Raw genomic sequence first — 27012 nt, 5'->3', positions numbered from 1 at the left:
AAACAGGGTTGGCACCTCTGGTGACTAGATGATTGCTCATGATGCAGTTCTACTGATATAGCATTGCCCAATTTGTAAACATGTGGTGTACATCTTGCAGATCAACTGGCACAGTGACCGTGATGTATGGTGGCATGATGTGATGAAGGACAGTAGTGACATCTCGGAGCCGGAATGGATGGATGCAGAGGACCCACTTTTCATGCTGTATACCAGGTGATTATCTCCCTTTTTTCAAAATCTGTCATGTGGGATTCATCTTTTTGTTTTCAACAGAATGAGCCAACTTTAATTCTTTAGTCTTTTGCTGACTGTGATCGCTGGAGCTGCTGACTAAAGTGTCCATGGATTATGAATTCACTGAACTTTAATCTTGTCCGTGCATACGTCCCATGATCATCAGTGACTAGCAACCATTGTATATGTACACAGCACTGAACTTGTGATACAGCATGTACACAGAATAGCCATGGTTTTCACATGAGAAAAAGTGCTTTAAAAAATTGAATGTAAATTGTTTTCGGCAAGTTTGATTAGAAACTGCATGTTTGTCAGAGGTCCATGACCCAAGGGAATTAGTTTGTCAGAGGTCCAGAAGACCAGCACATAGATACAGCTGCTGTTGGCTCTGCTCATGCCACAATGGTGCAAATCTGAAAGAATATTTAGTGGTATTACTTCATTCTAATTCAACACGCTTATTGTTTATGAAATGGCAGCAAAATAACAAAAGACAAGTTCATGCTTGTTAACGTCTGAGGTCCATTTGTTTGCAACAGGTCAACTCATCTTTTCCCAGATAGTGTCTGTACCTCATCATACATTTATCATAAACAATATATCTCCCACTGAAATTAGTAGGGCTGCAACGATTCACCAAGACCTCGATTCGATTTTCAATATTGGACACTGGATTTGATCATTTTCGATTTGATTCTTCATACAAGTAAAAACATCAGACTTCATTTAACTCTCAGAGTCGGCTTTTTTAGTGGGAAATCCATCGTCAACTTGGCGATGTCTACTAACAACAATTCTCGTTGAATAATTAGCCTGGCATCAACCAATCACGTTTCGCCTTATTTCAGCACTCAAGACTGAAACTTGGGAGTCAAAATTACGTTCTGGCTGTGTGAAAATAATATAAATAGGTATTCCAATATCGAATCGAAATAGTGATAATGGTTATCAAAAATCGAAAGTAAGGTGACAGATTTGATTTTTGATGAATCGAACTGAATCGTTGCAACCCTAGAAATTGCATGCATGTGAGAGTGCACAATGAGAACAAGAAGACAGTGAAGACGACACCATGCTCCAGGACACAAAACTCACCTGCTGTACAATTTGTGAATCATGTGAATCATCTGTGTGTTTCAGTGGTTCAACAGGGAAACCTAAAGGTGTCCTCCACACTGTTGGAGGCTACATGTTGTTCACGGCGACGACGTTCAAGTACGTGTTTGACTACCAACCTGACGATGTGTACTGGTGTACGGCGGACGTTGGCTGGATCACTGGACACTCGTATGTCTGCTATGGTCCGCTAGGAAATGGAGCCACCAGCATCATAGTGAGTGTGTGAGGATGTAGATTGAGTCCCGTGTGTTGTAGTCAATTAGTGTAACATTTGTGCATTGAATGTGGGGTTAGATTAGCTCTGATTTTCAAAGACCGCCGCCATATAGCCGGGAATATTACAGGAGTGGAAATAACTTTAAAATTGCTAGTCTACTCGGGTACAGTGGCACATGTCAAATCACTTGCCCTGATAAGTTTTCCACTATACCGTCCGTGTTCTTGTTGATTTTTTAAATAAACAACATTATTAACATTTGAAAGTCAACTGGACACCGGTACAGCGTGATATTCAAATTTGCTTGCCCGACAGAAAAAAACACTGGACTCGGACGTCGGGCAATGGGTTATTTCCACCCCTGATATTGCTGTGTGCGGCGTAAAACTAAACTCACTCACTCACTGACTCTGATTTTCAAACAATGGATTTAAAAAAATATAAAGTTTTGTTCATGAGTTTGTTGCTCCCATGCACTTTAAAATTACCTGAGATATATCACTGCTGTAGTGTTCATTGTGTCTGTACCATTGACGTTAATAGTGAGTGAGTGTGTGGGTGAGTAGGGTTTTATGACACTTATAGCAGTATCACAGCAGCTTCATGCATTGTGTACCCGTGAAGATCCGGGTTAGCATTGGTCTTCAGTAACCCATGCTTGTCGTAAGAGGCGGCTAACGGGATCGGGTGGTCAGGCTCGCTGACTTGGTTGACACATGTCATCGTATCCCAATTGCGTAGATTGACGCTCATGCTGTTGATCTCTGGATTGTGTGGTCCAGACTTGATTATTTACAGACCGCCACAATATAGCTGGAATATTGCTGAGTGCGGCATAAACTAAACTAAACTCACTCACTCACGCATTGTGCCCATGTTGGAAATCAAACCAGTGTCTTTGGTGTGACAGATGGATGCTTTAAACACATGGTTATGTCAGCATTGATAAAGTTCAGTTGTAATAATTGATTAGTCAATATGTGTATTAAAAATGACATAGCATTTTGAAATAGAGATGTTGTATCGCCATGGGACTAATGGTGTTATTTCGCAAAGATGATGAAGGTTTTGTCCTTACCTTAGTACATAGAAGTCTATCATGCACGCTGATCCCTGTGTTGAAATGTTTGTATGTCTGTCACAGTTTGAGGGCACGCCAATGTACCCTGATGCTGGACGACTGTGGGAAGTGGTAGACAAGTACAAGGTGACCAAGTTCTACACCGCCCCCACAGCCATCAGGTCGCTCATGAAGTTCGGGGACAGCTTTGTCACAAAGTAACTACACTCTCATCCTTGTGTTTGCTCCCTGTGTTTTGAGTTGTGCTAGTAAGAGAGCCTAATACCCACTGTTTGACATTGACTGATCTCATAATACATGCAAATCTGATTTTTGACATGTTTAAGTAAACATTTCTCAGCATTGTCAGTTTCTACCATTTTGTCGTTGATGAATACAAGGGAGATAACAATGAAGGATAAAATATCGCTGCTTCATTTCTGTAGTTTTGTCAATCAATTTTGAAGGGATAAATCATGTATGAATATATTTCTGTGTAGATTGTAGGTTAAACAATACAAATAATACCGAAACATGTCGCATGTTTTTACGCAATTTACTAGAACACACAAGAAATAGTGCAGTGCTTATGCTCGAAAAGTGTATGATAGTGTCCAGGAATGTGATGCTGTGCAGTTCTAGGGCGCTCAGATGTGTTCGGTCTGTATCGTTCTGTATTATTTTGTAGATACTCCCGGAAGTCCCTGAAGATCTTGGGCACTGTAGGCGAACCCATCAACCCTGAGGCCTGGCTGTGGTATCACAAGGTTGTGGGCAACGGAAAATGTGCAATTGTAGACACGTTCTGGCAGACAGAGACGGTAAGTCAACTGTACAGTTTGCCCTTAACCCTGAATAGCTGCAGGCCCTAAGGACCCAGAACCATAAAATGTTGTGGGTCCTGATCAGAATGTGTAGGCCCTATATTTTGATATGGAAATAATACTCTTAGTTATTGGAGATGAAAAAGCTGTTGTCCATAAGTACCTGCAGAAAACAAAACTGTGGGTCCGAGTGGTTTTCAGTCGGCTTCGGGCTTAAGGAGCAACGTTAATTTCAAATGCTGCAGTTGACTCAACTCAATGTGTAGCATACTTTCAATATAAAAGTGTTTGATCCTCCTCAGTGTTAATGTGAAGTAACCTAGAGTTGCAAACAACATTACAAGTGGCCCCACAAAATCACAGATCTGTTTTATATCGCACATCCGTCAGAACAAAACAGAAACACATGACAGAAGTGAGCTTCTGTGTAAGTGCAGTCTAAGTTACACTGCTATACTGAGTCTAACAAAACCTTGTAGAACGTCACGTCAGGTAACCTTTGAGCGACCTATGACTGTCCAATCAAACGCGAGCCGGCCGAAAGGATTTAACCAATCAGACAACGGCTACTATTTAGGGTTTGGCAGGACTTACAAAATGGATTTTCTCTTCCCCGGTTGCCAACACTGATCTCATAACAAATGAAAACCTGCATAGAACACAGATATATGACCTGCAGAATATACGCTTTTGGGTTTCTGTTGACATGGCTATCATTAGCTAATATTTCCGAAAGCTGACATCCTTGAATACTGACAAAAAGCTATTTTCTGCGATTATTTACTCACTCTTGTGGCGTGCTCCATGTGCATCACTCGGAAGCAATCGTACGGAAAATAGCATTCGGAATCGTTCGGGTACAAAACTTTTTCGAGGTAAAAGTTCGAAAGGCATGTGCAAATGTCAACTTTCGCGATTTGGTAAGCTGTGTTCTGATTGGTCCATTGAAAAGGTCAGCTGACGCGACCTTCCACAAGGTTTTGTAAGACTCAGTATAGCAGTGTAACGAATAATACTGAGCCTAAGTTTACTTAGACTGGTGTAAGTGAAGACACAGTCTCACTCAAGAGCCTTTTTGATATCAAATCTATCAACTTGAGTTGATATCTGTTTACGACCCTACTCATGCTGAGGAGATTTTTACTTTCGGTGACAAGTGATGTATTTGATGTAGCAAAGAAACAAGAATGAGATTCTATTTATCATCAGAAATCATTCTTTTCTAGTTTGTAAACAGTAATAATTAGTGAGTTGCGTATAAACATTACAGCCATCCAGCAGACAGATTAGTGATGTCATCATGGTAATTGATGATGTCACAATGGTCTACAAAGCATTGTGATGTAATTTCATTTTAGAGATGTCTCTTTAACCAAACAATACCTTTGGGGGGAAAATTGATTTTGTTGTCTGAGTTTGTGAAACTGTGCGCGTAGACTTTCAATTGAAGTGGACCAGACTGTTATGTCACTTTCTCAACGCATAGCGTGCTTGGGGTCAACTAGTTCATATGCACCTATGTGTAACTATTTATTGATGTTCTCTGTGATTGTGATACTTCGGTTTCAGGGAGGTCATGTGATCACTCCACTTCCCGGTGCCACTGCCACAAAACCAGGATCAGCTGTGAGTCCAGTCTCATACCCAGATTTCTCTCACATTTGTCAGTCTCAAGTTGTCATCAGTAAAAACATGTAGTTGTTTAACTTCTGTTAGAGAAACACCTCGCTGTGGTGCAGAAGACATAAATTTTTCCTTATCCTGACTCATGCTCTTTTTGCTTGTCTTCTTCTTCTTGCGAACATAGTGGAACACTTGTATCTCCCTAATTGAAGCTCCCTTCAATTTAAAATCACTAATTAGTATTCACCACGAGTTACCTCCTTTCCACAAGCGCGGGAACGAGGGCGCCACCTCTACCCATGTGCCTCACTCTCTCCTTCTTCGCCCAGTGAGCTGGACGTGAGAGCGCCTGTGTCTCCCGACACACTATATCCTTTGATTTATATTTAGTTAGTTACCTCGTATAGACATCTATAGAGGTTTAGCTAGTATCCTTCAACGATTATATATTGATATTTAGTCGCTTTTTCTACAGTTTATTCACGGACGCCGTGTTTGTTTCAGTGGATTACGTTGATGAAAATTCTGTACTATTGCAGATTACGTTTTTATGCTGCTGCTGATCCGCCTTTAATATGATGTACGGCGCCATGTTTATTATATTCACACTGCAGTTGCGGTACTAATTTATCCAATTCTACCTTTTATTAATATTTACTTTGCGTTTGTACGCACAGCAGATAGGTCGCGTATGCAGAGTCTAGTATGACTGATACACGGAACCCCTCGCCAGTCTACTGCTGTTGGCCGACTCCCCTCCCGTGTGGTGTTCGCTAGAGTGGTGGAGAGGTGTGGGGCGTGAGTCCGCCATCTCCAAGAAGCATCCTGCTTCCCCAGACATCCCATCGCCGCAGCAGAAGACTAGAGGGTTTTTCTACTACATCTCAACAACCGAGACCGTTCCCATCGAAGTTTTGGGCCTGTATGATGATCAGCCGGTCATCATACCGGTTGTACATCAAAGATTGACCGATGTCGGCACAGATCAGCATGCAGCCTGATGTACCAACGCAGATATGCGATGATCGTCCTGAGGGTCCCATCATTACCAACACTCAACGCAGACGTCGCACACCCAGGGCAGCGTCGACCTCTGAGGGAAAATCAACGAAGTCTACTAGGACTTTCTCAACCGAGATTGTTCCAACCGATGACCTGGACCTCTACGATGATCAGCTGATCATCATCCCCGACGTACGCCACAAGAAACGACCGGTGATGATAGCTAACGACATCAGCAGAGATCACCATGCAGCCTGATGCCTCTACACTGATGTCGGACGATTTTCCGGTGGACCCTCCATTAACACCGCAGATAAAGCACCGACGACCTCGTCGCAGACCATCCCAGAAGACATGATGCGACAAATTATGAACATCATGGAGGACCAATATCTGCGGTAGCAGGGTCCGAGCCTTCGCGAAGGCTCCAACGTAGACAGCACCCGAGAGGCACCCCCCGTCAACGTAGCAGCCAGGACGATGTCACCTTCGCGAAGGAAGTCACGGACCACCTTGACGAAGGACCTAGATGTACAGCCTTCGCGAAGGCCTTCGCGAAGGCGGAAAGGACCTAGATGTACAGCCTTCGCGAAGGCGGAAAGAACCTAGATGTACAGCCTTCGCGAAGGACTTCGCGAAGGCAGGATAGATCATCACCTTATGCGGTTTCATCCCTAGATGTGGAAGCCTTCGCGAAGGTCATATCGTCGTTCCCCCCGGACCGGACGCAGAGGAAGCTTCGCGAAGGCATGCGCGAAGGACACCTGAATCCAGATCATCATCATCTAGAAGGACATCGAGGGACTATACAAGAGCTTCGCGAAACTATCAACGTTCCCCTCACAAGTCTCCGAGAAGATCAACCCATAGACAAGTTGATCATCGATATCAAGTATAAGAACTACAATCGTATATTGGTTCTGTTGAATCCATGACGAGACGTATGTTCGCTGGCCTAAATAGATCTAGAACGATCAATTAGACACTTATCACCAGACTTCGTAACACGACTTCTGAATATGATAAGATGATCCATGCGGCCCTACTTAGGCAAGCGCTTCGCCGATCCCACATCCTGTTAAACACAGAGGCTGTTCACGAAGCAAGCGCTCATATATATATTTATATATATATATATATATACTAATCGGGCTTTGACTCGACACCTTCGCGATGGTCGCGAAGGCTAAGTGGCTCCAAGTCTACTTCACCCAGAAGATCTAGAAGGGATACTTCGAGAACTTCGCGAAGTCTCCGGCGTTCACCGAGGAAGTCTCCTCCAAGGTTTCCATATACTAGCCACTCGTCATATATAGCTACTCGTCAGTCCGTTCAAGACGTCGCATAAGTTGATTATCAACTGTATGCCAGATGCCGTCTATAAGCCTACGCGAAGATAATTGCTTAGGCTATTTACAACACAGAACGTCGCTGTATTATTAGTCAACGACATTTCATAGATCTTCACAGAAATCAACTATTCCGTATAAATTGCTAATATACAATCCCGGACGACGATACGATTATCTACATGCGTGACCATTACGCATATCTGCAGACAATTCAATATCAAAATTGAACAGCAGCCTTGTTACAGCGAGTATAACTCTTTAATCGTCAAAGTTTCTGAGAAGAAATATGTACAACAAGTTCAACGTTAATTCTACAATTATGACGATACATTCATGTATACAGTCTACAAGCTCACAACTTGCAAGTTGTTTATACCCTTATATATAAGGAAGTCGGAATTATATTCAAAACTGAAATTATTTTCACGACAACCAGGAAAATAACCTACCCAGCATAAAATTACAGAGCGAGATATTTCGCGCCGGAGGTTTCGCGCGGTTACCATTAACCCTCGAAACACGTGGTCACTCGGATAACTTCGGGAAGCTACGGTGAAGACCGACGTTTATGCTAATATCAACGACGACAAGAATTTATTCAAGGTGGGTTTTTTCCCGCTACACCGGTGACATCACAGCGCGGGTATTTATACAGAATCAAAATGCTTTGTTCTGATTGGACCGCGAGGGACAACGACCTACACAGAGGTCGATCTCTGTTCACAGTTCAAGACTTACGTCACAAGTGACAACTATATATCAGTGAACGAGCAAGCCTCATTACAGTCCAGTTAACCTGAACATTCATGATTAGACTGCCTTTCTTCAAGTTAGAGACCTCCCCTGTCAAGTTAAGACGAGGGATCGGCAGTCAGGCGATTTTACATAAAGTTCAACGAGGACAGACACACCTGGTTGTGCACCTACATCGTCAAGGACTTCGCAGCGAATTACCTAGACGAAAGATACAACTGGATCTAAATCCACAGCGTTTCAGACTACAGCTGAATTTCATCAAGCAACTAACACAACTAGATGGTTAGTAAACCTACTAAACTTCTGTTTGGAGAATAAAACGGAAATTTCACGCCCAACCTGGGGATATGAATATAGTGCTCCAACACCTCACAAGTGAGGTTTATGAACACGCCTGGATGACATACTTGGACCCCATGATACGATGATTCTATCAAGATGGCCAGCAAGAGCACTGTAAATTTATCTCCACCAAACCAAACAGGAGGAAAAAATGCAACAGATTATTTCCTCTATCATCAACTTACGCAGAGTGAAGTCTCATGTACTATATCTCCATTTGGATCAGAACTGTCATACTACGTGCATATGCGGATGGACCTATTCCGACCCTCCATGAGCTTAATACTCATGATATTATAGCGCTAACTTCTAGAATTGTTCTACACAAATGTGATTGAAATAATGGAGGGTTTATTTCTGGAATCCGATATGGTGGTTGCAAACCATTATCTGAGAGATATCACCACCGAGGACGTCTCAGGTATACACCAATTCGATCCCATGGTCCTCGCACAACAGCTGACAGTTCCTCGGAGAAGATAAGTCAATCTAACAGATTTTTACTTATCTTATAACAATACTTAATAGCTTCATGCTATATATAATTTACTTAAGTTCCTTTTATCATCACAGTACTATGATTATTACATCATACAATATATAAGTTAACAACTCTACAGAGTTTGTTATTATATATATTTACCTTAAGTTATTCATATCTTAAGAGTAATACTATGGTTACATGATAAATGCATTAGCTAACAAACTCTACAGAGTTTTTGGCTATTTTATACATAGCTTAAGTTAATTAAGCTAACAAACTCTACGGAGTTTTACTATTATATAGGTAACTTAAGCTAATTATACCTTAAGCATAGTACTATACTCATATTATTAAAATATATTGGCTAACAAACTCTAAGGAGTTTTGCTATTATATAGGTAGCTTAAGCTTATTCATATCTTAAGCTTAGTACTATGTTTATATCATATAAGTAGATTAGCTAACAAACTCTAAAGAGTTTTTTGCTATTTGGCTTAAGTATCATCATATTTCTAAGCAATATGGTTATATTATAACATGTATTAGCTAACAAACTCTACAGAGTTTTAGCTATTATATATGTAACTTAAGCTTATTCATATCTTAAGCGCAGTACTATGTTTATATCATATAGGTATATTAGCTATCAAAACTCTAAAAGAGGGTTTTGCTATTATATATTTCGCTTAAGTTTCATCATATTTTAAGCTTTATGGTTACATTATAACAAACTCTACGGAGTTCTTGCTATTATATATGTAGCTTAAGTTTTCCTTCATAAGCTCAATACTAGGTTTATATCATAGCTAACAAACTCTAAAGGGTTGTTTTCGCTATTATACAATTAGCTTAAGTTTTCATCATATCTTAAGCAGTATGTTTACATTATAAAGGTATTAGCTAACAAAACTCGACGGAGTTTTGTTATTATATATATATAGCTTAAGTTTCATCATAACTTAAGCTCAGTACTATGTTTTTAACATAAAAAAGTATATTAGTTAATAAACTCTAAGGAGTTTATTTTGCTATATACATTTAGCTTAAGTCTAATCTTATCTTAAGCTTAGTACTATGGTTACACTATAAACATATTAGCTAATAAACTCTACAGAGTTTTTTGGCTATTATATATGTAGCTTAAGTTAATAATATCTTAAGCACAATACTATACTCATATTGTAAAATATGTTAGCTAACAAACTCTCACGGAGTTCTGCTATTATATATGTAGCTTAAGTTCATTATATCTTAAGCACACTACTATACTCATATTGTAAAATATATTAGCTAACAAACTCTACACGGAGTTTTGCTATTATATATGTAGCTTAAGTTAATTATATCTTAAGCACACTACTATACTCATATTGTAAAAATATATTAGCTAACAAAACCCTACAGAGTTTTTGCTATATATATGTAGCTTAAGTTAATTATATCTTAAGCTCAGTACTATACTAATATTATAATATATATTAGCTAACAAACTCTACAGAGTTTGGCTATTATATATGTAGCTTAAGTTAATTATAGCTTAAGCACAGTACTATACTCATATTATAAAAATATATTAGCTAACAAACTCTACAGAGTTTGGCTATTATATATGTAGCTTAAGTTAATTATAGCTTAAGCACAGTACTATACTCATATTATAAAAATATATTAGCTAACAAACTCTACAGAGTTTTGCTATTATATATATAGCTAAAGCTTATTCATATCTTAAGCTCAGCATTATATCTATATCATATAAGTATATTAACTAACAAACTCTAAAGAGTTTGCTATTATATAATTAGCTTAAGTTTAATCATATCTTAAGCTTAGTACTATGTTATATCTTAAAGTATTTTAGCTAACAAACTCTAAGGAGTTTATACTAGCATATTAACAAGCTTAAGTCTATTAGTCTTAAGCATTGTATTAATGTTATATATACTTTATCATAATAAGTACATGGTAATAACCTTTTATATGGCAGCTGATAAGTTAGCAGCAGGAATTCATCAGTTCAGTGCCTTTATGAAGTTCCCATAGGGTTATTACAATCATCACAGTTCAAATCACTAATTATTAAAAATCCAAAGTATTAGTATTCCCACCTCCGTCTGTAGGATGCTACAAGCAAAAGAGCATGAGTCAGGATAAGGAAAAATATGTAATTTTGGAGTAAAATTGATATTTTATACTTATCCTGACTCATGAGGTCAGCCCTCCCATCCTCCCCAAATAACACTTTGGATTTCCCTGTAAATTCAAATGTTGGGCTCAGTATATGAGGAGAGAGTGAGGCACATGGGTAGAGGTGGCGCCCTCGTTCCCGCGCTTGTGGAAAGGAGGTAACTCGTGGTGAATACTAATTAGTGATTTTAAATTGAAGGGAGCTTCAATTAGGGAGATACAAGTGTTCCACTATGTTCGCAAGAAGAAGAAGACAAGCAAAAAGAGCATGAGTCAGGATAAGTATAAAATATCAATTTTACTCCAAAAATTACATTTTTGTGTCCCGATTGCAAAAAGATGTTGAAAGATGGAAGATGTTGTTATGCTTATGGTGCTAAGTATTAAGAGGATAAAACTTGTATATTGCATGCTGATGTATATTGAAACAGCCATCCAAAGATCTTTTTTGTAGAATTTTCATCAAATTTGAAAAATAAAAATAAATAACAGTTTGGAAGTCCATGTTTAGTGTTGTTCTGCCTTCATCCAGTGCATAAGATGAGATGAGGTAAAATGAAATGAAACGAAGTTCATGTGGCATATGTCTGTGTGAGTCGCTTGTACTAGCCTGGAAGTATGCCTGTTTAATAGTGCTAGCCCACTGAGATACATTTGGTATGATGTGGCCGAGGATCAAACCTCCTATCCTGTATCATGGAGACACTGTCGTCTCCGATACTTGCAGACCCGTGAAGATCCGGGTTAGAATTGATCTTCAGTAACCCATGCTTTTGTAAGAGGCGACTAATGGGATAGGGTGGTCAGGCTCACTGACATGTCATTGTATCCCATTTGTGTAGATCAATGCTCATGCTGTTGATCTCTGTATTGTCTGGTCCAGACTTGATTATGTACAGACCGCTGACATATAGCTGAAATATTGCCGATTGTGGCGTAAAATTAAACTCACTCATTCTGACACTTGCTAAAACTTTTGTGTAATATGCAGAAAATCTAAATTAGATGCCTGATGTATCTTCCTTGTTTTGTTGCCAGACATTCCCTTTCTTCGGCGTAGTTCCAGCCATTGTGAATGACGAGGGGAAGGAACTCACAGGGGCCGCTGAAGGATATTTGGTAGGTGGAGTTTATTTTCCCCCCAAATTTGTAATCCCAGATGATACTGTTTCCAATGAAATTGACCATTCAACATATTTCAGTATAAAAAAGCTTGGTTTGAAATATCCAATAAATTCCTGACAGTTGACATCCAGAAAGTTCAGACATCCGACATGATAAATGTCCGGAATTGATTATTTACAAGTGAATGTCATATAGCTGGGAGTTTTGTGTCACACAACAAAGAAACCAATGACTTCGGATCGTACATTGAAGTGCCTAAATCAAGTTCAGCATATTGGCCCAACTGTTTCCAGGTGTTCAAGCAGCCTTGGCCCAGCATCATGAGGACAGTGTATGGAGACCATGAAAGGTTCGAGACCACATACTTCAAGAAGTTTCCCGGGTGCTACTGCACTGGAGATGGTGAGTTGTACTCTGGGTCCTCTTCAGTTCCATATGATTTGCTACATCATGTACCTGACAAGCTGTAAGGGTGCAGTGAGGTAGCCTGGTGGTTTCAGCTGAAGACCTGGGTTTGATTCTTCACATAGATACAATGTGTGAACCCCATTTCTGATATCCCTTGCTTTCATATTACTTGAATATTTCTAATATATAAGTATAACCATACTCACTGACCCATTAAAATATGAACCCTGAGTAAACTGTTATATACAGTCAACTCTCGTTAATCCGACACTTGTGGTTGCAGAGAAATATGTCGGATTAACGAAAATGTCGGATTAATGAAAATGTTGGATTAATGTATTTGTGTGAAAATATCAATGTTTACTAAATGTCATGATCGTCATACTGTTGCATGCATATCAGAAATGGTAGATCTAGTTATCTTCATCGTATGTAAAAATATTCACAGAAATAAGAAATACTAACAATACATACTTGTTTTCATTTATTAACATTCATAGATGGCATAACATACATATATAATCACATAAGCGAACAGTTTCATATCTATTTCATGACCACATTGGCACAAAACTCACGTTTGTTTTTACCGCATATCAGCTGCCATTATGACCCGGATGTTGAATATGTTACAAGTGTGATGTTCACTGAGGTGGGTGTTAAGCAGCCAGTAAGGCACGCACTAATCACCTTTCATGTGTGATGTTTGTATACGGTCGGATCATCCGACCGGCTGTGTTGATTGTCGGATTAAAGAATGTTTTTACAATGTATTTACAATGATCGGTTGCTAGATTGGTGTGTCGGAGTCGGAATGCGAGAATGTCGGATTAACGAGAGTAATTATCACTGTTTTAAATGGTTCCCTAATTTTTTGTCGGATTAACGTGATTGTCGGATTAATGAGTGTCGGATTAACGAGAGCTGACTGTACTATGAAATGCAGCTGTAGTCTCTCGGATGAGACCCCTTGTGGTGATTCTGGGTTTCACATGTCCCTGGCAGCCTACCCTTGTCGTAATGGGACATAATGTTTCCCCCATGATCCTAAAAGGACAGGGTGACAGAATTTCAAAAGGGGCACCCCCTCTCCCAAAAGGCCATGCAATGACAGATTTGACTGACTTTCTGTATTTCAGGTGCACGCAGGGATGAAGACGGGTACATATGGATCACGGGACGTATAGACGACATGGTGAATGTGTCCGGCCACTTGTTGAGCACAGCGGAAGTGGAGTCCGCCCTCATTGAGCACAAGGCTGTGACTGAGGCAGCGTCTGTCTCTCACCCACACAAGATCAAGGGAGAGTGCATTTACTGCTTCGTCACCCTGAAGCAGGTGGGTGACACACTTCCTCAACACTCTTGACTATACCTCAACACTCTTGACTATACCTCAATACTCTGGACTATACCTCAACTCTCTTGACTATACCTCAACTCTCTTGACTATACCTCAACACTCTTGACTATACCTCAACTCTCTTGACTATACCTCAACTCTCTTGACTATACCTCAAGTCTCTTGACTATACCTCAACACTCTTGACTATACCTCAACACTCTTGACTATACCTCAACTGCGAACTGTCCTGAATATATAAATATTTTTTCTGTTACAAATTTGCAGCTGGAACAAAAATATGATTTCAATTTGTACGAATGATATGCCAATCTGTGAAAATATCTCAACATTTTCATAGATATCGGTTAAAAGAGGAATGTTATTTAGCCTTAAACCCTTTTTCTATGAATGCACCCTGTTTATCAACTGGAATGAAGTATATTGATGGTGTTGCATCAGTCCAATTGAAACATCCATCTCATATCAGCAGAAGGTGCTGTTGTCAAAATGGAAACTAGGTGTTCAATATATTAACTGAGTTTCAGAATGCTGTTTTGTATGCTAGACAGTTTTTATTGTATCGCTTTGTGCTCTGACCAGATTATAACAAGTACTTTGTGAAATGTTGGCTGCTGTGCTATACATATCTCATATGCTATGGGGATGGTGGGTTCCGTGTTATCCATAGCTTGACTATGGTTTGAAGGATAGGGACAATGTTAATCTCATTAATCCGTCAGCACCAGTAGTTTGTTTAACATGTTAATGGACTAGAGTTACAATTTAATTGTAGTTACATTATCATGGTCTTTATAATTCTTTGTTTCAGGGATTTGAATTCACCCCTGATCTTACAACTGAACTAAAGAATATTGGTAAGCGTGAATGAGTTTCAGATTTCATTAAATAGGTTACAATTTTAATTTTGTATACATGTTCGTATGACCCATATCACGACGCACATCGGTCTACCATCTCCTGATTGGCTGTAAATAGGGTGGTTGGGGTTGAATCATTGCTCGGGGCGACATCACTAATTTCCTTCTGATGTCTAGAGTTTTTTGTGATATTTTTCAAAGAGGAAGTCTGCCAAGATCTTTTACAATTTGGACACTTTTTAATGTTTTTGTGGCCAAATATTTGAAGTATGTTGAAGTCAGTGAAAGTTGTGAAAATGTTTAAAATAAACATAAACAGATGTTGTTTATTTTAGAGTCTGCTTCAGTTTAATCCTTATGCTGTATTTCAGTTCGTGCCAAGATTGGACCATTTGCTCAACCAGATTTCATCCAAAATGCTCCAGCCTTGCCCAAAACTCGATCAGGGAAAATCATGAGACGTATCCTGCGGAAGACTGCAGTCGGTGACCGCCAGCTTGGTGATACGTCAACACTGGCCGATGAAAGCGTCATTGATTTGTTGTTCCAGAACCGACCAAACGATGCATAAACTCATTACCACCATCGTAGAAAACATGTGAAGTCAGAATGCAGTTGTTAACAGTTAGTCTGTTTATAGCCCAATTATTATTAGTAATAAGGGATTAGATGAGGAAGATTGTATTGATTATCACTGTTAGGCAGCTTAAACATTCAGGTGATTGTTTGCCAGGGGGAGTAGTTGGCACTTTGGTTGTGTGTCACTGTGTGATTCATTTCATCCTTCATAGGGGCGGTGGGGTAGCCTAGTGGTTAAAGTATTTGCTCATCACGCCATAGATCCGGGTTCGATTCCCCACATGGGTACAATGTGTGAAGCCCATTTCTGGTGTCTGTCGTGATATTGCTGGAATATTGCTAAAAGCGGCGTAAAACCATACTCACTCACTCACTCATCCTTCATAGGACGTTTGTTTTGGGGTTCTCATAGTTTTTAGTGTAACAGTTTTTGTGTATTTCGGGGGCAATCTTGAAGTGTATGGTTGATATTTTGGGTTGTTTGTTTTAGTTTATACTGTCTCTAGCAGGATGCAAGCTAATGTTGACTTCACTGCAAGACATATTTAAGAAAGCCAAGGGGCTTTTGTCTTATCTCTTGATGTTAAACTTTGCATGTGTAGGGGTCCTAAACTTTTTCTTTCCTCCTGTCGACTTCTAATTTGGACCCCATTTTAAATTGAATATTGGATAACATGAGAATAGTTACCGGCATATATCTAGTCAGGTATGCATTCAAAGATTCTCTCTACAAATTATGCCAAAGTTGTTTGTGTGAAGATTTGAAGATTTTATCAACATCTTTATGATGATCCATTTGTTACATTTTCTATCCATTTTGTGTCACTGTTGTCATGGTAATAACAGTAAAGTTATTTCTTCTGTGTTTATACTCATGACTCATTACAGAAATACTGTATTTGGTTTTCCTTTTTGGTGACTTTTTAGTTGTCCTTTTGTTGACAGTTAGCAACTAACATTGATATATATTATTATTGCCATCCCTATGCCATTCCTTATTCTCACACCGTTGTGTGTGCAATATTATGCAAGTACTCAAAATTATGTTCTATACATATCCCTTGTTTCTTGAATTTTCATCATTTATTTGTTATTTTTATTGAGGACACAACTGAATACTTAATACTTGTTTTTTTGTAAGCAGAACCACAAATTAAGTCGTGATCTATTTATTTGTATCAAGATATAATCTGATAAACAGATTAACTTAACATCATTTCATAAATGAAATCCTCTTCTTGAGGTGAGATCCTGATTTTGATAATTTTAGTGAGTTAAAGGAATATCAAATGAAATTGTTACTACTTATTATTATGTAGAAGTGGTTTTTATTTTTACTGTATTATATTTTCTGTGTTTTTAAGTCTTATTTGTGTGGGGTTTGATGATACTTGAAGGATACTTTAAGCATTGAATTGTAACCTGGGGCTAGAGACACTACAAGAAGTGCAATATGAAATGCAGCAACAATGAAAGGTGAATGGTATGAGAGGAAGCCTCAGGCTAGTGATGTGATGTGGACTGTATCACATTCTTTAATGTACTCTAAGCGTATCATGAAAGCCATACCTTATTGCTACTTACGTTATTATACAATCAGATTCAGAACTTTGGATTGTGGCTGTTTTATGTTTCTACTTCAATTACAATCTGGCTGAGTTCTTGCAAAGCAGGGCGGTGGGGTAGCCTAGTGGTTAAAGCATTCGCTTGTCACGCCGAAGACCCGGGTTCGATTTGTCACATGGGTACAATGTGTGAAGTACATTTATGGTTGCTGGAATATTGCTAAAAGCGGCGTAAAACTAAACTCACTCACTCACTCTTGCAAAGCTGAGTTAATAATACTTTTTGGAAACTGATACAGAGTGATGTTATGAATTAATACATGGGGAGGCATTTCATGTACTTTATCACTTTGTTTAAATTGTTTATGTTCATCTGTAATTCCCCCCCAAAAGTATCATAGAAAATGTACCACGATACAATCATGGTTATATGCAGGGCAGGGCAATATAAGCATCATTGTAAGTAAAGATTCACAATAGTAGCATTGTAATATGACGTGTATCACAATATTAGCATTGTGATATGACGTGTATCACAATGTAAGTGTGATATGACGTGTATCACAATATTAGCAGTGTGATATGACGTGTATCACAAAATTAGCAGTGTGATATAACATGTATCACAGTATTAGCATTGTGATATGACATCTATCACAATATTAGCATTGTGATATGACATCTATCACAATATTAGCAGTGTGATATAACATGTATCACAATATTAGCAATGTGATATGACATCTATCACAATATTAGCATTGTGATATGACATCTATCACAGTATTAGCATTGTGATATGACACCTATCACAATATTGGCATTGTCCTGTGCTGTGATATGCATCATTGGACTAATGTATCTTGGTATTTACCGGTACTCCATATTTGTATTGTAACCTGTTAGCATGCTAACTGAAGATAATTAATCAAAACACATCAACCTTTTCAGTGTTACATTAAAAATAATCAGCTTTGCCTTATAGCAGTATGCAAGGACCAATGTTTATGTTGCACTGTATTATTTTTCCCCCAGTATTTCTCTGTTGTGGATCCGAATCTCTCCTGTTGTTTATTTCATTTTGCCTCAACCATCTTAACCTTTGGCTTAAGAAAACAGCCTATATAGTCTTCATATTAACAAATTTGTAAATAGAACAACTGCTAAGATACAATGGAAGCTGTAATTTTATGCATTTTGGTTCTAACAGATTGCATTTCCTATTCTACCATTCCATTAAACAGTATTTGGAACATCATATGTAGTAGAAGTATGTGGTTTGTATACAGGGCTATGTCACCCTAGCATGGTATGAGATGTATTCAGAACAGCGGTCAGGATCGACTGTAAGTTATAGTGTGATTGTTATGGCTAATATGTGACGAGTCTGTGTGTATCTGTGTACATTTGTGTACAAGACAAGGGTAAATGTACTGGGTAAAAATCCTGTAGTTTCTAAATAAGTTCTTTGTTAAGAATAGTAATATGTTTTTCCATGCAAAACTTTTGAAATAAGTCCCTTGAAACCAGGATGAAAAGGATTTTCGATCATTTTTCACATCCTGAAACATGGTGAAGAAAAATCTACATTTCCTTGTCATAAAATCTCTGGTTGAACGGAAATCCAGATGTCTTTACAGGTATAGTTCTTGAGTAACACATGAGCCTCATTGCTCTCATTGTATTTACCTTTGTGTTAATTGCAACTAAATTAGCCACCCAGGCAATGCCCTTTTCTATTTGTTAAATGTCCACAAAGGGTCACCATCTGACAAACTGAAGGTCACATGCTTTTTCAAGCATGTCACCTCATTCAGCAGCCACTGTGAGCACTACCTATGCATTGTACTTACAATTACCTCAGGTGACCTCGACATTGTGGTCTTTACCTTTGTTATCTCCCTTTGGCCAACTGCCTGGATAGAGGTTACCAGTAAGTTAAATGTTTCACAAAATATTGTTTGTATTTTTTACTTTGTTGAGTATTATTTGTTTATTGATGGTGGGGAATTAATAAGAAACATAGTAAATAGTGTGTATCATCCCAAATATGATTTTGTTAAAACCTTACTTACTTTACCAGTAACCCGTGAAGATCTGGGTTAGAATTGATCTTCAGCAACCCATGCTTGTCGTAAAAGGCAACTAACGGGATCGGGTGGTTAGGCTCGTTGACTTAGCTGACACCTCATTGGTTCCCAATTATGCAGAACGATGCTCATGCTGTTGATCACTGGATTGTCTGGTCCAGACTCGATTATTTACAGACCGTCGCCATATAGCTGGAATAATGCTGAGTGCAGCGTAAAACTAAACTCACTCACTCACTACTTTACCAGTAATTAATCACTTTCAAATGAATTGGTCCATTGACATGGGTTCATCAAATGATGAAACCCAGCATGAATGTATTGTTTATTTGAACCCTGAATGGAGGGATTTGAACTGTCTTAGTTAATTAGTTAGTTGTCCAATTTAGAGTATCCCATAATAATTGAAATCTAGTAATCATTCCTAATCAGGTAGACCAGTGACTCCTATTTAACCTTGCTGAAGTTACAGATACTGATGCTGTGATCTCTTGGTATATCTGTGGCACTATGTAACAGTCCAGACAAACTAATATATATGTATTTAGCACTGTCAGTGTCTGGCTTGCATGGGTGGTAACTGGGTGGAAGATCTTCATATCAGCTTCGCAATACAGAATATCTTGGTTGTTAGTGTATGATATCATGTATATCAGCAGAATAAATTTCTACAGGTACATTGTGGGTAGTGTGTTATTTGTCTCGGTAATCATCACAGATGTGCCTGTTATGTAATGCCACTGTTATCTTCCAGCCATATCCTGACCCTTTCAGGGGTGCTGGGGTAGCCTAGTGGTTAAAGTGTTCGCTGGTCATGTTGAAGACTCCGGTTCTATTCGAGCTATGGGTACAGTTTGTGAAGACCGGTTATGGTACCCACTGCTGTATTATTGCCGGAATATTGCTAAATGCGGCATAAATCCCAACTCATTCCGGTTCCAGAAAAATATATCTGGACAAGTGCCTCATTTGACACGGGTCGTGATTCATTGGTATTGTCCATGGGAGCACGGCGACCATGTATTTAAGGTGCGACAATACGCTGTGCAGAGCTTTGTAATAGTTGTGTGTTCGAATCCCAGTTGCCGGAATTACGTTTTAAGGTTATGTCATGTCCATAGCCGTGATGGTTGGTTTCATCAAAGTAGTAAGAATACTAACCCAGCTTTGTAATGGGTGTGTGTTCGTGTATATGTAGGGGCGGTGGGGTAGCCTAGTGGTTAAAGCGTTGGCTCGTCACGCCGAAGACTCGGGTTCGAATCCCCACATGGGTACAATGTGTGAAGCCCATTTCTGGTGTCCCCCGCCGTGATGTTGCTGGAATATTGCTAAAAGCGGCGTAAAACCAAACTCAGTCAGTCAGTCAGTCGTGTATATGTTGAGACACAAAGAAGGTTTATTTGTATCCTGGGAACAATCAATATCTGTTTGCTGCTGCAAGTGCTTTATATCCCTGCCTTAAAACTCTCCATTAGTTACATTAAGAAGGAATCGGCTTTCATCAGACTAATGTATTCTTCGCCAAGTCCTCAGATTCTAGCCTGGTAAACACCAAGCCAAACGTGACTTTTGGTGATGACCGCTCAGTAGGACTTTATGATGAACCCTCTTGGGCTGTATCCGGCTCGCCTTTGGCGATTCCGGACTGTTCTCGTAGAGACCTGGCGAAATGGTAACCGTAGGTGCCTCAGAACAGTGCTTGTGGCAAATAGTTGTCGAGTGAGCCTCATAGTGGCCTGTCTCCACGATCTGACGCCACCCTGGGTCTTCCAGAACGTAGGCGATCCTTCATCTCATTGCTTTTTGACTGACAACTGTGTAGTGGACATTCATTTCCCGACCAGGGTCTTTACAGGCCATACTGGAGTATTGCATACCAGTAATGTGCCATCTCTGGTCATCTGATAAACGTCTTCGTACTATAGTGGCAGAAGAATGAGTGAGTGAGTTTATTTTTACGCCGCACTCAACAATATTCCAGCTATATGGCGGCGGTTTGTAAATAATCGAGTCTGGATCAGACAATCCAGTGATCAACAGCATAAGTATCGATCTGCGCAATTGGGAACCGATGACATGTGTCAACCAAGCCAGCGATCCTGACCACCCGATCCCGTTAGTCGCCTCTTACTAGCATGGGTTACTGAAGGCTCATTCTAACCCGGGTCGGCAGAAAAATGAATGAACATTGTTACCCATGCAGATTAAATACCGACAAACCCGATCCGAGTTAAAATTTGTTTTCAGCAACCCATGCTTGCCGTAAGGGGCGACTAACGGGATCGGGTGGGCAGGCTCGCTGACTTGGTTGACACATGTCACCTATCCCAATTGCGTAGATCGATGCTCATGTTGATCACTGGATTGTCTGGTCCAGACTCGATTATTACAGACCGCAGTCATATAGCTGGAATATATCTGAGTGCGGCGTTAAACAACAAACAAACAAAATAACTACCGACATGTGGTATGTGCACTTGAGAAAATTCGTGGATTTCCTTCTGGTCATGCTCCACAGGGTGTGTCTGAGACACTTTCAATCATGGCCCTTGAGTGGCCTTGATACCAATTCAAATCGCAGTTCAACTACCAAGAATTGTATTTTGGCGACCCCCAGTCACTAATATTCCAGCTGTATGTGAGCTGTGTAAGTAATCGATTCTGACGGATCTGGATGTGGATCAACAAAGTCCAGACAGACCCAGCATTACAGTCAGCAGCCAGCTTGAGGTACTGGGAACATGTTTTTTACAGAGACTCCATTCAGGGTCACACAAATACAGTGGGTGAGTGAGATTAGTTTTACGCCGATTTTAGCAATATCACGGCGGGGGACACCAGAAATGGGCTTCACGTATTGTACCCATGTAGGGAATCGAACCAGGGTCTTCGGCGTGACGAGCAAACGCTTCACACAAATACAGGCAGTCCATGGTTGTAGGGTCCCCCCAAGGTATCCACACGGGATACCTGGCCCGCATTTTGTCCAATCAATCCCCAATCAGTGGTGTTGTGGTATTTACAGGTCACTGAAACTCGTTGTTTCCAAAGAAAATACAAGAAATAGCGTAATATATTTATTGATTTTATTTCGCTTTCAAATTTTAGGTTTGATTGTGTTAAAACAGACCTGGAGGATTGTACAATATTTGGCCTCTGGTGAAAAGCATTACAAAATATAACAGGCATTGTGGAATAAAACACTCAGCAGGGTACGTTTACACGATTTAGAAAGGACATGCAAATAGCAAAACAGCATTCATTCCATTGTCAAATTCTAAAGCTCAACCATCGCTGGATCCTCCGTCAACATTAGTGCTAGGTGGATATGTGTTCTTGTGGGTGACAAGCGTTTCAATTCTAAAGTGACCTTAATTATGCCTGAAAGATGGGTCCAAAAGGCATGGATGACATATGGGTTTTCTTGGGTGACACACAATTTGGATGACATGGGAAGGGTGATGCATTTGTTAAGATATATCCCTTGCTATTCCTATCCCGCTCGGCTGATCCTAAACTTCGGTCATCTGTAAGAACTGTGATGAAACAACTCGTTCAATTCAATTTCCAACTTTTTGCTCACGTATATCATATTCGCAAAGGAAACCAGCCTCTGTCCCGTCTCATTATACCTCGAGCCGCAGGAGCGTGGTCCAAAGATGTCCAGCGGTACATTTAATCCAATTAGGTTGACTACGACCTGTAACTTGCTAAACTAAAAGAAATACATACATATAACACAAATAATCATTTCTGTCCGTATCCGTTCAGTTTTGAAAAAAGTCACGACAAACAAGATATTAATAAACTGGCCTAAGTTGTAAGTCGAGGGATGTGTCTAAAATTTGGGACGCCAGCATGTGCACGACATGTTTACAGAAGACGCTCATGTCAGGAATGAGAATTTCCTTTAATGTTTTGAACCTATCCTGAAATTCGCTTTCATTTTATCTGCATTTACCTTTATTCTTCATTCATGAACTGATCATTTATTCAACAAGTATCGGTAGACAGCGAAAAAGCTCACGTTTTTCACGTGCACTGCCCATCTATACGCAGTGTACCCACTCGCCATATTTATCTGAAAGATGTTTAAAGATGTCTCTACTGCCACGGTAATATTCAAATTGTGTATAAGCGGACTATAAATAATTGTCAAAGTCAAGGCAAGCCAGTGATTGGTTGAATCAGCAACCAATCACACCACCGGGACATGACGGCACACATCCAGACACGCGCATAATACCGCCATAATAAACGCATACAGTAAAAGCCAAATGACACTTGTTCTGCATTCAACGGTTACACAAAATACCACTGCTACTACAGATATCACATTTATAGCGTCCAATATTTATCACAATTTGCTTGTTAGGTGACACAGACCCATACAACTCACGCAGTGTTTCGGATTCCTGAAATTTACATGCATATACGTTCATAATATATTGCCAAGGAATTACGACAATGCACAATAAATGGTCCCGTATTGACCAAACTAGCGCGACAGGAAGAGCAATTCAGTTCACTTTCAATGATTATATCATGTATATCTAGACAGTACGAACACAGCCCTGGGTGAATACATGTATTAAAACACACAGTGAATACAATAGGAAGTGATAGGTTTTGTCCAAAAAAACGAATCTTCATGAATTGGAAAGAAGCCCAAGTGAGAAAGGATATTCCTGAACCTGAGGAAATCTAGACTTGCTTCATTTAGTATTGTTGAAAGGGTTAGGCAGAAAGACAAATAATGTGGTTCAAGGACTATGAGACAGACTAGCGTGATAACGGTGTAAGCATCTACACCAAAAACGTCGCATCGATTGTAAAGAGAAACTGTCAGTCCAGTACACTTGTTCATCTTCGTCATACCAGCTTCTAAAATGCCACTTACATTAGTGTAAGCTATGTTGCTAATACACCAGATGACAACGTTACACATATAATAATATTAATTATGAGAATGTTTATAACGCGCCGTTTCCAGGACAGATCGGCTGGTGAATGTGTGTGTGTGTGTGTGTGTGTGTGTGTGTGTGTGTGTGTGTGTACGTCATTCACATTGTACATGCTACTTCATAAAAAACCATTACTGAAGACTGAGTCAAACTGATTGGGTAATTTTCTGCATCTGTTAAAACTGCATCACACTGATTGGGTAATTTTCAGCATTAGTGAAAAATGAGTCACACCGATTGGGTAATTTTCTGCATTTTTTAAAACTGAGTCACACTGATTGGGTAATTTCCTACATTAGTAAACACTACCGTCACAGGACATGTCTTTTCATCTTACGTTGTTCACAGGATTTGGTCTGTGATTGACAGCTTTGCCACAAACCAACAAACAAGGGCCAAGTGCTGACAAACCCTGCACATGACCATGGCGATACCAGGAGGTGACGTTTCTAATGTAAAAAGAGTGTATATAGTTCTTGAAACTCCCCTGCTAACGTCAGCAAACACAATTTATCGTTTCCCGACCTGCACGTAAGTTGCCAACCACTGATTTTCAAAACAAAAACAGCCACACAACTACACGTCTCCACCAGCTGCATCGCTGAAAGAGAGCGTCCTTCAATCGGAATACCATGTGCATGTGCTCACGCAGTTCGGTTTTATAAGGTAGCCATTTGTCACTTGCACACCACCATTTGTTGAACTGCATCTCGGACAATAGTGAAATAACATACACCTTTACACACTGACACATATAAACCTTCTTTCAGAAATCGATAGCAATGGTGCAACAGCAATTGTCTCTCACGCTCCCAGACAAGCTCGTTTTGCACAGAATCCATAATCAAGATGACCTCATGGAACAACACGAGCCATTGTGATTATTATCATGCTGATTAGAGAGGTCGATACACATTCGGCATGTCAGCAATCGCTACCTTCTTCTTGACAACATACGTATTATCGTCCTTGAAAGCAGATACCAGTTTATCGGTGAGGGATTTACATTGTCGAAGCTGTCGCAAACACTCGATGCTGTTGACGTTCAGGATGGAGGTGATGCATTCCAAGCACCTGCCGCTTGCCACCCGCTCTTTGTGATTCCGTCCACAGTCGAGCGAGCTGTTCTGGATGGCCGTGATTAATCCGGGTAGATGTCGAAGAATTTCTCTTGAAGGGCGTTCTATCAGTTCCAGGCGTCGGAACAAAATATCGGCCTTAGCATCTCCGCTCAGCGAATTGAAGTCAGAGTAGGACTTCATTACGTATGTTGGCCTGTAAACTGCCATGCTTGCAAATTTATCAAACGCCTTTCTCAAACAGTACCGATCGGATAGGTAGAGTATATGAGCGAGATCGCTGTTCGAAGGGTTGTTTTTCTCGCATCGGCATAACAGGTACGTCTCGCAACGTTTCTTCAGTTGTTCCATTTGGTACTCGTCTGCTAAGGACAAGACGACATCCACGTTGTCCTTGTCGATCTGTTTCATCGTCGAGGGGTAGATACACAGAAGAAATTCCACAAAGTCTCTGTATTTCTTGCCCGGGAGAGGGATCTCCTGTGCAGACTTCTCCTTGAAATCTGAATGAAACATGCGGCAGAAAACAGGCGACGATAACGCCAGGACAATCCGTTCAACAAAGATCTTCTTATCCTCGACTACGATTATAAGATCTGTTGTGGCGGATTCACTGGTAAACATAACATTTTCGTCCTCAGAACTATCGTCTGATGCCAGGTTCTCCGCCATCTTGGAATACTGAGTCAGAATCGATCGATAGCGCGATGACGGAATTGGCAAAGTTCTAGCGCAGGCGAGTTGTGAGTTTTAACCATGAGAATTGTAGTATTGATTCCGTTACGTGTTTGATGGACTTTAATGAGAGAACTTTGAGCCGGGATACCAAGTAATTTATTTAAAACGACTGGCTGTGGGAATATTATCACAGGTGACCTATCGCAGAAAATAGTGTGAAAGATTACTATAAAATAGTACTGTCGGAAACAGAAAAAAACTGTATTTTCTCATTTATCTCTACAATTTATGTAGTTGATAGGTGAAAGTGTGAAATATCTGTTAAACTAAGTTCGGCCTAACTACAGTCTCAGTGGTAGAGAGATAGGAAACGGAGAAAAATGACTTTACTGCGGGGAAATTAGTGCAGAAATGAGCAATGCGGCTTTTTTCTAAGTCCAAAAAGACTTATTTGGAACAGACCATGGCTTTATGCAAATTAGTGTGCGACGATATTGTATTACAAAGGACACTTTTTAAATGCCCAATTTGAAATTAGACGTAGATTCATTATAAACGATAGCTGACGTAAAAAATAATAACTTTTATGCCGAAACTATTAAGGATGTAGCTACCATGCAGTCTTACTGTCACTATAAAAAGAAACAGATAGGAGGGGTCGCCTCAAAAGCAAAACCTGGGGTCGGGCTTGGGGATAGAGATATCAGCTAAGATAAGATAATCCTTTAGGGCAATTATACTGGGGAGGTACACGGCACGTCATAACAATTTACAAATAATATCCAGTCCTGTCGATCTCCGGGTGGTCATGGCACCTATATACTACGATGCGTTTCTATGGTTTTCGGGTATCATACTCTCTTACATATCTCAACATAAACTTTATGAAAGAAAGACACGTAAGATGTTAATCAGTAGATGAGACATAGTCAACACACATGAAAAAGCACAAAATATCTTTGAGATGACCCCTTGTGCCTGTGGGCAGCACGTGCATTTCATGCCAGGTGAGTCGACGGTCTGTCGTCATACCTGGCTGAGCGACCTAATTGCCATCTATAGTCTGATCTATTGTTTTCAGCAGCTATTCGTATT

The 27012-nt window shown here is 39.8% G+C and overlaps 2 protein-coding genes across 4 annotated transcripts in view; one reads left to right on the top strand and one right to left on the bottom strand.

Annotated features, from left to right (window-relative positions):
- Positions 1–19875, top strand: part of LOC124275494 (acetyl-coenzyme A synthetase, cytoplasmic-like) — a 44634-nt gene extending 24759 nt beyond the window's left edge. For 2 of the 3 annotated variants that reach the window (XM_046711078.1, XM_046711077.1), the window contains exons 7-16: positions 101–216; positions 1381–1573; positions 2721–2854; positions 3325–3457; positions 5030–5086; positions 12245–12325; positions 12625–12733; positions 13879–14078; positions 14914–14959; positions 15334–19875. In XM_046711078.1, the coding sequence (XP_046567034.1) occupies positions 101–216; positions 1381–1573; positions 2721–2854; positions 3325–3457; positions 5030–5086; positions 12245–12325; positions 12625–12733; positions 13879–14078; positions 14914–14959; positions 15334–15533 (1269 nt within the window). In that variant the 3' untranslated portion in view covers positions 15534–19875. The remainder of the gene's footprint in view (positions 1–100; positions 217–1380; positions 1574–2720; positions 2855–3324; positions 3458–5029; positions 5087–12244; positions 12326–12624; positions 12734–13878; positions 14079–14913; positions 14960–15333) is intronic. The other variant, XR_006898302.1, reaches the window with a different exon arrangement.
- Positions 19876–25056: 5181 nt separating this feature from the next.
- LOC124275509 (BTB and MATH domain-containing protein 38-like) lies at positions 25057–25911 on the bottom strand. The gene has a single exon (XM_046711092.1). It carries the CDS (start codon positions 25909–25911, stop codon positions 25057–25059), a length of 855 nt encoding a protein of 284 aa, XP_046567048.1.
- Between the last annotated feature and the right edge of the window lie 1101 nt (positions 25912–27012).

This window comes from Haliotis rubra, unplaced genomic scaffold (assembly GCF_003918875.1).
Source record: "Haliotis rubra isolate DU_JTF1 unplaced genomic scaffold, ASM391887v1 Scf2, whole genome shotgun sequence".
NCBI lineage: Eukaryota > Metazoa > Mollusca > Gastropoda > Lepetellida > Haliotidae > Haliotis > Haliotis rubra.
The sequence above is the reverse complement of the archived record's forward strand: the minus strand, read 5'-3'. Positions and strand labels throughout refer to the sequence as shown.